Consider the following 12,407-nt stretch of genomic DNA (forward strand, 5'->3'; position numbering starts at 1 on the left):
CTAACAAAAAGTCTACTTCCTTATTTGTTAGGAAACATTCAGAGAGGCTGTGAAGCTGCAACTGAAGAACTTTTTTTCTGTCTAAAAATCCAGGACTGGATGTGTTATGTCAAGCAGGCACCAGAAAAAGAAGCCAGCGTGAATGTGCCAAAAGCTGCCATTTCTCAACCAACTACTTGGGACGGGCTCCAAAAACGAGACGGCCCCCAAACACTCCCGTCCAACTTTACAGAACTACAACATGTTTACAGCCTGGTACTGAAAAATAGTTTTGATAATCTGGCTTGTTCTGTATTACAGAGCATCCAAGAAGTTTGTGCTTCAGTCAAGTTTTGGTATTTTATAGTCTGTTACTAATACAATTCAAAGTATGTTTGTCTGTGCGTTAGAACTGAACACTTTGCTGATTTAACCCACGTTTATCTGACTCAGAGGCAGATTCTGAAGCATTATGGTTGTGGGCATTAAAACCTGCTAGGAGAACCATCATTTACTGCTGTAAAGTTGCTTTAATGCATACCATATTCTTCTAGTCCAGCTCAAATTTTGGATTGATTTCTTTCACCAAGCTCTAGCAGCGTGCTTTATATCTTAATTACACATAGTGCTGGCTGTACATTAGGAAGTGTTTCATTATGCAGTTAACCTTTAGACTGGAGATAAAAGGAACATTAGTCATTCGTACAAACAGTTGACACAACAGAGAGACAAAGTCACTCCCTCTTGCGAGAGTTCAGCCCTGTGACAGCGTTTTACTTTCATACCCTTTCATTTATCGAAACAACTGGTTCGCCTTGCTTCTTTAATCACACTTCCAAAGCGCCGCCTTCTACCGTTACCGCTGCAGTCGATGGCAAAGCACGGCTGGAGCCGAGCAAACAGGTTCGTCAAAGAAAACCAGTGATGTCTGGCCCCTGGCATTAGGCAATCTATAATTTATCACTGCTGTGTGTGAGTGTTAGACAGCTACGACAAAGCAAGAGAGATAAGAAGAGACAAAAACAGAAGGACGCCCACAGAAGAGACGACCCGACAAAAAGGAAAAGGGTAACGCTTGTCTTTTTTCCACTGAAAGCTTTCATCTTTTCTCAAGAGTATTACAGCACCACACAAATACACCTGAGAACCACACTTCACTTCTCAGATGAGTGACATGACATAAGAACCCAGAACCATTGCACGTATATATGATCTGAGTCCAAATTAATGTTTAACAAAGATCCAAAAAGGAAGCATCTTTCTAGAATGTTTTTCATATAAAAACATGACATATTTAGAAAGTTCTGACAGGGATCCTCTACATTTGGGAATTATTACACTAATTTCCATCTCATAATTTCACTGGATTCTTCTAGCATACATCTGAATGATCTACAGGTCAAATTCATCCTCATTTATTTTATAATGGAACTTGCTTTAGACTACAAAATCATCCACTTTCTAAAATTAGTTGTTTTAGCTCCCTTCTCCCTCCCTTTAAGCCAATCCTCTTCTGATTGGCTGCCCTTCGCAAACCGAAGATTTGCATAACAGGTGGGTGGAGCTTTTATGCTCAAAGCTTAGGGCTGTGTGACTTAAATGACCATCTACTCTCAGTGACATCATACAGAGCCAAGTGTATTAAAATAAATATCTAAGACGTCATGAGCATGCTTTTCATTCAACTGCTAAATTTCCGCTGACCTCGCCCCCACCAGTCTCTTCTCAGCCAGTTCGCCCTCCCCCTTTAAAAAAAGTCTTTTGGTGGGTTCCAATGAAAATTTAATTTTACTTGGACAATTGACAATCAAACTCGTTCCATTATTCAGGTTGCAAGAAAATAATTGATTTGCCCCCTATTCTCTGCCTCTCCCATGCTCTAGCTCCCTTCCCATAAGCGAAGTAAACAGAGTAAGGTCAGAGGTCAACAAGCCCTCAAGAAACTCATCATTCACACAGCAGCCAAAAGTCAAAGGGCAAAGAGCACTGGGAGTCGATACCACGCTCTCTACATGTGCGTATGAGCTGAGACAGGTGTAGAAATATTTATTTGCCAGATTAAAATATCTTTTGAACGTCAAGATTTCAAACTACCCCTTTTTTAACACACACACACACACACACGCACGCACACATGCACGCACGCACACACTGCTCTGCACCGAAGCACACTTCACTCTCCATGTTTGTCTGAAATCTTGACAGCTACTTCGGTTCCAGCCAAGCGTGGAGGATTGTCTCCCCAGGCCTAAATAATGCAATGAAACCACCTCATCTTAGGGAGAAACCTATACTGGCCAGCACATATTGGGAACGGAGAGCCAAACCAGGTAGGGGGAAAGAAATGGAGAAAGAAACAAGCATGAAATAATAAGTATGGGAAACAGAGGAGGGAGGAAAATTTACTGGGCATGAAGATGAAAAATTCATAGCACCCTCATTGCAGACAGACACCCCCCACCCCCATCAGTAAGTGATTCAGTGTCTGGCTGCTCATGCTATATGTGGGTCAGCACAGGAGGAGGAGAAATCACCAGGTGACAGAAAAATCATTCGCAAGCTATCCTCTACCTGCTGCACCTATAAACTACTTGAATTTTGAGAAAACAGTGAAAGTGGCATCTGTGCATAGGCCATTAAACAGATTCTACTGTATTTAAATACAGTTAGAGCAAGATGGTCCCTGTAATCCTATGCACATGTCCAACATTTAATTGGCTAGAGTGACCAAATGCTTCACAAGACTCAGTGCTATAATCAACAGATTAGCTCTACAGATTTAATGCTAGTGGTTTTGTGGGGAGTTACATGTTCATTTTATTGGCTTCAAAAGCATAAGAAGGTGGTTCCAGTTTATTTTTTAAACAACATGAAAAGAAAACACGCCAAACTGAGCAAAAATATTCTTTTGCTTGCCAAAATAAGAACCTCATTTACTATCACCGTGACCCTATGCGTCATGTTATCAAGCTATCCAGCCAACACTAGCATTAGTCATATATCACTTTTTCTTACAAAAACATGCCTCGCTTGCATTAAAATAAAAACAAAATGGGAAGGCCAGATTTCTACCATACAGAATTTATAATAGCAGTTCCCAATCAAGATATGAGGTCATGGTCATCTTTGATATCCAATATATATGGAACTAAAATACTGTTAAAACCTTTGATGTGTATAAACTAAAGATGCACAGTTTCAAGCTACTGCTACCAAGACCAGGAGCTACCAATAGGACTGTCACTCTGGTCTATAGTTACCAACCTGCTGACTCAGAAGCTTACTAAGCCAGCCAAAAACAAAAACGTTCCTTCTTTTGATTAATAGCTACCTTCCATCAAAAGCCTACCCAACCCAGCTACCACTCCTCTGCAGAGCAAGAATCACAACACAGATTTTGTGATCTACTCTTAATTCCACATTAGCCAAAACATGCTGAAAGACGAGTTGTTCCCGTTTCAAATAATGAGCCCAGCATAAATGTGAGTTCAAATACTTACAGCTCTGGCAGGAAATATCTGTCCGGGCCCCACCCACCTAACGTTCTGTTTGTGAGGGGCAGCCAATCAGAAGAAAAGCTGAAATTGATCACCCCTAGGTGATTAATTTTAAAAGAAGAGTTCTTTAAATGGCTTGTTCAGAACTGGTTTAGGGGCGGCATAATACCAAAATATACAACAACCAGGATTATTATGAACTGTGAATCAATCAAAGTTACTGTAGCTGAGTCCAAGAAAGAAGGTTTATGGTTGCAAAGAAGCATAAGAGGTCTATGTCAAGTTCACCTTAATACCACTTTTATTGGGGCCAAAGTAAAAAATAAAGCCACGCAATACAATCGCCAATAATTGATATGAACTGTATAATTTAAGCAACATGTTGTTGGTTGAAGATCCTTCACAGATCTAGAAGTGAGTTACTTGAAGGACACTGCCTAACTGCCATTTGTCGACTCCATCAAGGACATGTCACTGCTTGTAACTATTCCAGTCCTCCGCACAGAGTGTTAAAGTTGATCGAACTGAATCGCCGAACTTGCTTCTGATGCTGTGATAGAATGTCCGGCCTGCAGCATGCATCCACCCCGATCAGGTTGCACACACAGAGCCTTCTGAGTTGTCATGGGTAAATATAGAGACTAAATGTGGATTCAGAATCTGACCACTGGCCACACCTCAAATAAAGAAAAAAAACCCACACAGACGAGCAGTTGTACTCCTCTACTTCTGATGACCTCCTTTAAAGATCACAACTCCTATTCTTAACCTCAAATGAATCTAAAACTGCCCTTCGTTAAAAGGGCAAGCACATTGTTGAGTCAGTAAAATAGGATGGTTTCCTTATCATGTTTATCTGACAATTTTCTGAAGGCTGCATTAACCCATTAAAAAAAAAAAAAGACGGAAGTGAGAACAGAGAAATTACCCTCCTCTCTCAAGAATGTCCTCAAAATCAAGCAAAATGTCTCACATAGCAACACAGAGACCACAGATACCCTCACTGTAGCGGTCAAAGCTTTAGGTTTTTCCTTTTAGTTTAAGTGTTGTCACGATTCTGCCTGGTAGGAAGCTGAGGATACTTCAGCAAGAACACACGACTTAGAACACAGATAACTCCTCAAAACAAAAGAGGAGCAAAATAAAGTCAAGTCAAAGGTCAAACAAAGTCTTGTGCTGTGACCGTGGGAGAGCTGACCTTTTGCCACAATGTTTTCGTGTGCACGTGCGATTGCCCGTGTGTTTGTGAGTGCAACAGACAGGCAACGCTTTTAGACTCTAAACAAACACCTCATTGCACATGGCTGCCTCAAACATCTGTTCACTTTAATAAGTCATCCCCTTGAGTATAACGGAGCAGGTCGAGTGTGTGTCTTTGCTACTGTTTGTGTTTTCAAGAAAGACAAAGTGTACTTACGGCAGTCTTGTTCGTCGGAGTCATCCTCGCAGTCGTTGTCTCCATCACACACCCAAGAGCGACGGATACATTTGCCATTGTCACAGTGGAAGTCCAGCGGTGAGCAGGTGGGGAGCACTGCAAGTAAACGAGAGCAGACAACAAGGCTGTCAGCAGAGAAAACATACAAACAAACACACTGAGCAGCTGAGAGAAGAGGACCACAAAAGAAAAAAACTCGAACAACATGGATGGGACGTGCTAATGTCTTTATGAGGATATTATAAGCAGTGTTGCTGACCAATAAATTTTGACAGTTTGCGTCAACGTCCTCTTTTTCTGACAACTACAAGACAATAACTAAATAAAAACTAATGCATGAGGACAAAAACTACGATGAAATGTATTCACACTTTTGTCAACGAATAAAAACGAGATGAAAATATTCTGAAGTAATCTGCGGTACGGTTAGACACGGACATTTGATCTGCCCCTGGGAAACTCCCATGCTCCGCGTTTCTCATGAAAACACTAAATGTCAGCACTCGTGAGGAAGAGAAGAGCAGACACATGACACATTTGATGTCAACAAATGACGCTTTGTAAACTGTGTGGAGCAACTATCACAGCTAAAAACATTTTTTTTTACTCTATAAAACTAAAAGAACTTAGATTATGACAAAAATCAAATGACATTTCATTCAAAATTTAAATGAAAATTGTCTGTCAAAATGAAAACTAATTATAAGTACTTTCAAAATACCTACTAAACTGTAGGCCAGATACTGTTGAGGCTTCAAGTGTGCTAGCATGGACAGCTACAGCATTTAGCTGCATCTAATCTGGACCTCTGTGCTGTTAGTATCAACTTCAGCATTTTAATAGAACTATCTAACAAATACCATAGTGTGCTATGTGGTAAAAACAATTTTAGTAGTTTATACTTTGATTTTGGTGAGTAAAATTCTAGTATTTGATTATAATGCGATTCGTGTGTATGCCATATTCCAGTTTGCTAACTATTCTCGCTAGTTAGCTGCTAATTTCTGGCTCCAAGACACCAATATGGCAGCAGGCTGAACACAAATCCTGAGGCTTCAAAATGCGGAGTCTAGAAGCAACGATCATTTTTATTTGCAGTTTAAAAGGTTTTACCTCTGTTTGTTCCATTTGGGCTTGTGTAATTATCTAGATGTTTGAGGGAGCTTGATAAGAGTATGTTTTCCTGCTGCAATCCTAATGATTGACGAGTAGTAACACATTTGTGCTCTCACTGTGCGACACAGGCCCACAGTTTTGGAGACACGCACAAAGATATAGCCTCCATTCTTCCACCCTGGTCATATTTCATCTGGGTCAGCCCCAAATAGCAAAGTGTGTATGCAGCTTCAGATGAAAAAAAACCAAACAAACATACAAATATGCTAACTTAGACAGTGTAATGCTGCAGCAGGCATTTTTAAACAATTTCAACATTATTTTGACCATGCCACAGATGGGACAAGTACTCATCACAACTAAAAATAATTATTAATCATAACCTAAATTCACAGTCATCACTCTTGCGAGGCTACTAGGTGCCCTAAAGGTCAGTTTGCCAAACAGCTGAAATAAAAAATCTTCACTCTGTATCTGGTCTAAGTTCATTGCGTGAGGCAGGCCTGGATCCAGGCATCCTCTTCTTCCCCACCTTTTTTCCCCTAACAGAGGTACTGAGCTCAGCTCAGCGCATTCCTCCTTAACTTCATATCCGCTCTACAGAGTACAGCTACTTGCTATCTAAGCACCACCCGAATGACTGGCCCTTTGTCATCTGCAGACAGAGCTAATTTAATTACAGGCCAGAGAGGGATGGAAGGAGGAGGGAGAGAAGGCGAAGGGAAAAGAGGGAGCAGCGGTTCTTTACTATGGACTCTCACCCGACTGTCAATAGCAGATATGAAATATTGACCAAGCAATGCAGACTTTATGAAAAATGTATGACGTCACGCAGCGAGTTAACCAGCCAGGCAGACAAGCCAGGACTCGGGGAGTGAATTAAGCAAGTGTGCCTCTGTGTGTGTGCTGGGGTGTGCCTTTGGTCTCCAGGGGGAAGTAAAGCCCCACTGACCCATATACCCCAACATGGATACTACATTATTCAGAGAGAGAATCATAAGCAAAGAGAACCTGTCTCCCTCTTGGTCTACACCTCACATTCTCTTCACATTCTGGAGATCTCTGTCTAAATCACACAGTCACTCCCCACCACCACCACCATTCAGACAGCCACTGGATTCAGTTCAATATAAGATGTAAAATCACCTTACAGAGACATCACATTAATTTGGTATGTGTCACTTTATCGCAGGAAGACATTTTAAGCATCTTTACATTTTTGTCAGCTAACAACATATTTTATAGAATCTGTGAGCCCCTTTCATAAAGGCGGTCCTTTCAGGTAATCTGACAGCATCTTAACATATCAGCTTCATGTCTGAATGGTCACACCGGCTACTTTTTCTGTAAAAGTTGAGATGGCAATCTTACTGAGGTGGATCCAGTTTTTTGCCGTCGCTTATCATGGTACAAATGTCAAATCACGCTGCTTGCACGAGAATGCAACTGCCTATGGATCTAAACCAAATGTGTTGCACTAGACACTAAAACACACAACAGTTTTTGAGAATACTCTAAACAAGAATAATTTGAGGAGGAAAAAAAACAAAAAACACTAGTCCATAAAGATCACAGAGCACCAAAGACACTCGCCTTTAAAGGCCAGAGACACATGTTTTCTGACTTTTCCAACAAAACCACAAAACTCCTTTCATGTATGTTGAAATCTAAAATCTCACGTCTTATAAGACTGACATGTCTTTAAAAGACTTTAAGTACAAGTCTTTACTGTGATGAAGACAGAGTCTGTGACATGTCAGAATAATAATGTTCACCAGTAATGACTATAATCTACATTTTGACAAAGTGTTCGCAGGAGCTGAAGTTAGCTTGTTGCTTGCATCTGTGTGTAGAAGTCATCATTTTGAGTTTATTACATATCTGTAAAATCAGAAAACAGGAGAAACCATCCATAAACATTTCCTAACAAAGAAAGCTTTGTAAATCTACAAAGGCAGTACAACAGTGTTTACTTTATTATAATAAATTATTCCTGAAATGGAGACATGATCCGTCACGATCTAAGAGCCATACTTTATGAACCACAGTAAAATTGTTTCATGTGCAACATCTCTTACAACATTACTGAAATACAGCCAACGGATTATGAAAACTACAGTACAGCCAAAAGAGTCTTGTTTCAATGTACTGAGTCACCCTTAATTTCTTTATACTTTCCCAGGAAATTGGTAAATAAATGCAATAATTAGCAACTAAAACATGCAAACATAGTCTATAAGGCAACACTAGACTTAAAATACAATTCTAATATTATCTTTATTAGTTCTCCAGCCTTCTTGAACGACATCTGAAGCTCTTCTTTGGATGTTTGATGCCTTTAGTTCTGTTCTCTGTCAAAATGATCCCACACGGCTTTAATAATGTTGAATCCACGTTCTGTGGACTGATAAGTTTCCATTGTGTGTGTTTTTTGTTTTTTTTTAAATTCAGGTATGCTTTTACTGCATTGGCAGTGTGTTTAAGCTTTGGACCAAAGCCATTGCCAGTTGGATGCTTTCCAGTTGGTATTGCAGGGCGGTTCAAAATCTGATCTGATTTAGTAGTGACTTTTGATAAGATTCCCTACACCATTGCCTGAAATGCAGCCCCAAACCACGATACAGTCTCCACCTGAAATTTAAAACTGCCAATTCTTGTATGTTCTACCAGTTCAGTTTCGCTGCACACCATGGCAAAGTATGTTCAATTTTGGGCTAACAACAATTTGGGAATTACTTTGTTGGTGCAAAAATATTACTTTACGCCTGTCAAAGTGTGTATTTTCCATAGATTGAGCTAAAAGAAATGGTTTAAATTGAACGATTTTACAGCAGGGTATTAGTAACAAAGTGGCTGAAAATACAATTTAAATATGGTTCTTTAATAAGTTGTCTGTTATGTGAGACACAAGTCTGGTTTATCCTTTGAATCAGGAACCTCACCGATTCCTCTGGAAATGGTCTGTTACAAGAACTGAACTGAAATTGAGAGAAAAAGCAGCAAATGTCCAAACAAATATTGAAAGACCTTCAGAATGCAAGCAACACTGTAAAACTAAATAATAATGTAATAGTATACAATTTTAAAGCTTAGTAAGCTTTTATTTGTTGTATTTGAGTGTTTCTTGATAGTTAGGGTTAGGAGTTGAAACCACTAGAGAAAGTAAACAGGAAATGACATTTTGTGAAGACTTCTATGGTGTGGCTGAAGGGAGTGATGGCTAAATCAAGCACAAAATTTAAAAAACAGGTCAAGTAGTGCCGTTTAGAATAAATTTTACAAGATTCACTCTTAAAAGAAAATCTCAGCTTAGATAAAAAAAAGAGTTTAATTCATAATGTCCCAAACAAGCAGAAACTCAGCATTGGCACAAATGTATTTAAACTTGTGATATCCTGAGAGCCTATCAGAAGACTGATAACAGCTGTGAAAACCTCTTTTTTTGTTAACTAAAGTGATCGAGCTGCATTCCTGTACATTTCCTGGTCAGGCGTCAGCAGATTTATGGCCTCGAACAACAAAAGGAGGAAAAATGCTGCGTCGGAAACGTTTCAATAAATAATTCAGCTTATCTGAAGACTTAGAGATTGTGGTGTTACCACGCATGCAAAAAAGCACACATGCAGACATAAGCAAACCATCACTGCACTGGCTAAATAAACATATTCTGCTAAAGTGCGGGATTGTTTAAGCACATGAATTGGGAAATATACAAAATGCATGCAAATAAAGAGTCCAGGACGAGTCAGCGAGAGAGACGGAGAGAGGGAGAGTATGTAGGTGTGGCCTGCTCCAGGTATCAGGTGGATCAACAGGGAGCTTGCTAGGTAAGTTGATGAGGTCTCCTGGAGCTTTGATCTCTTATCACATGGATTTTGCTCTGCTCGGCGCTGCTCTTCTCTCGACCGCTGCATTCCTCAGAGGCTGACACTCACGCATGTGCGGCGCACAGACACACACACACTTCAACACTCACAAGACCCTCCATCCGCTGTGTCATCTTGTGCATTCCAGTTATCACTTCATGATGAACTCAACTAATATGAACTCCACCTGCTACACTCCTACATTTCCCAGGATTGTGCGCATATTATTAATAGCTGCAATGATGTACATGCTTCCCTCAGCCCCACAATAAAGTAAGACAGCTCAGAGAATGATGTCTTAGCAAAACCCTGGTTAAAGACGGCATCTGACTTCAAAACGGGCGCACAGCACATTGTGATCAAGAGCGGCCTCATGAGCATCTTCACATTTGCAGTTGGATAACAGTTGCAGCTGATATCCATTTAGGCCCCCCCCCTCCCACCACCACCACCACAAACTTCTTTTTTTTTTCCTTTTGAAATTTATATACTTGTTTGACCAGTTCATTCACCTCCCATAGTTACACTCTGAAGTGTTCCAATAGTACAAAAATGTTTGTCTCAGTCATGCTTCAAAGCCTTTCAAAAATATTGCTCCTGAACATTTTCCATTTATTCTTCTGTGCGATGCTGGCCTCACACGTGTAATAGAACACACACACACACCCTGACCTTCACCAATGAGCTTTTCTCATCCGAGCTAAAGAATTCCCACTTGCATACTATGTGTTATTCCCACACAAACACAGATACACACACCTGCAAGTCTCATCATCAACACCAGCCTCATTCCTTTCCCCAGTTATTCTCCGGTGCACACGCACACATACATACACGCAGTGACGAAACAAGAGTGTAAGTGTAAAAGCTGACCTCTTTAGCTACACTGAGAGTTTACCTGCATTAAATATTACAGTACAAAGTTAAGTCAATTCTTAAAGCCTTGTTTTTCCATGAATATGTGCAGTATTATTTTAGTCTCCGTATTCTGTAACCATGTAGCCAAACAGATATTGCTTGATTACGCTGCTTTAACTTTTAACAAACAAATGTGTGTGAATGCATGCAGTCATTTCCTTATGTCAAACCTAGAGCCAAAAGACTAAAAAAAGTAACCATGGGTCTCCACTGTGAGTAAATGTTTCCTGTTGAGAGAATAGTAACATGGAGATGGAATGACCTGTTTTGAGATGAAAGAGAGGGGAAAAAATAGAAAAGACATCATCAAAGGTGAACTATACTTGTTAGATGTGCAGGCACATCAGTCCTGCTGTGAGATTTCTGCCTCCAGCCCCAATCGAATGGGAGGATGGAATATTTGTGGAAAGTCTGAATTCTGAACAGTTTCTTTAAAAAAAAGTGATTATCTTGTTAAGTTTTTTTCTTTTTCTGCTTTCCAATGCAACCTTCAGGGCAGTAAGCAGGGTTCAGTGACCTTCATCACAACAGGGTGAAGGCGCAAATCTCAGAAACAGACATTTAAAATACAGCCAAAGCTGTTTGCACGGCTAGATATCCATAGAGATAACAAGAAAATGGAACCGTTTTCACACAAGCTCTGAAGCCCTAAACTTTTCCATTAGACTTTAGCCAACAGAGCAGAGTGTGAGAATGCAACTGTCACACAGTTCTTGGTCTTTTAGGGTTTCTGTGCCTCCTTTTGCTTTGCCTTTTCCTCCCTTTCTTCTTTCTCTAGACACATGATCTAAGAGAACTTGTACGCTGTTACATTATGTTACAAGTGATAATAATGAGCTCTGTTAAGTGTGCACGCTTACTGACTGCATGTCCGACTTGCATATGCATGTGTGTCTTTGTGTGTGTGCGTCTTTAGGAAGATGTATGTGGCCGTCTTTAAATGGCCTTGAGTTAATGGCCTGCCTCCTCACTGTAGAGTAGCTGAATCAAGTGGCTCTAATGGGACCAATATATCTGCCTAAGCGCCGCTTATCACACCAGCTCGACGGATGGGAGGATGAAAACATGAGGGAGAGAGGGAGACTGAAAAACAGATGTGCACTCCAGAGAGCGACAAAAAAGTGCAAGGATGTGCACGCGCATGTCACAAATGTAAGGGTGTAACGGTGAAAATTGATGACAGTCTTTAAAGTGTTATATAGTCTCTTCAGAGGACGAGTCACTGGGATGTCCTGCCTTGGTGTCTGTACACTGTTTGTTTGTTTCTATTGGCTACTGTACAGCATCTAGCTGGTAAACCTGTGTTCTAATCAAAGCGCTTGTATCCCATTTGGAAAACGCCTTTCCCAATGCCAGATGACATGTGAATCCACCCAAAGCCGAGATGGTCCAGTTTCCACCGGCACTTAAACGCAGCATGTATTTGTAGATCTGTGTGGAGCTGCACATGTGTTTATTTGCCAAGTTGTTTTGCACGTGTTCAGATTGCTTGGCTTTTGCGTGTAGACTGGCACGTGCATTTGTGAGAACTAAAATTGCTGCACACATCAGTGAATCTTTGTTTTTCTCTGTGAATCATGTAGCATGCATCTG

General features: G+C 40.5%; 2 protein-coding genes across 4 annotated transcripts in view; one reads left to right on the forward strand and one right to left on the reverse strand.

The window, feature by feature from the left end:
* The window catches only part of LOC146525257 (protein kinase C-binding protein NELL1-like), a 788,406-nt gene that overhangs the window by 385,568 nt on the left and 390,431 nt on the right, over nt 1–12,407 (forward strand). The gene's annotated exons all lie outside the window — the stretch shown is intronic.
* lrp4 (low density lipoprotein receptor-related protein 4) overlaps nt 1–12,407 on the reverse strand; it is a 102,610-nt gene that overhangs the window by 33,114 nt on the left and 57,089 nt on the right. For all 3 annotated transcript variants that reach the window (XM_085134410.1, XM_085134389.1, XM_085134479.1), the window contains exon 3: nt 4,894–5,010. In XM_085134410.1, coding sequence (XP_084990536.1) covers nt 4,894–5,010 — 117 coding nt within the window. The remainder of the gene's footprint in view (nt 1–4,893; nt 5,011–12,407) is intronic.

This window comes from Neolamprologus multifasciatus, chromosome 1 (assembly GCF_963576455.1).
Source record: "Neolamprologus multifasciatus chromosome 1, fNeoMul1.2, whole genome shotgun sequence".
Classification (NCBI taxonomy): Eukaryota; Metazoa; Chordata; class Actinopteri; order Cichliformes; family Cichlidae; genus Neolamprologus; species Neolamprologus multifasciatus.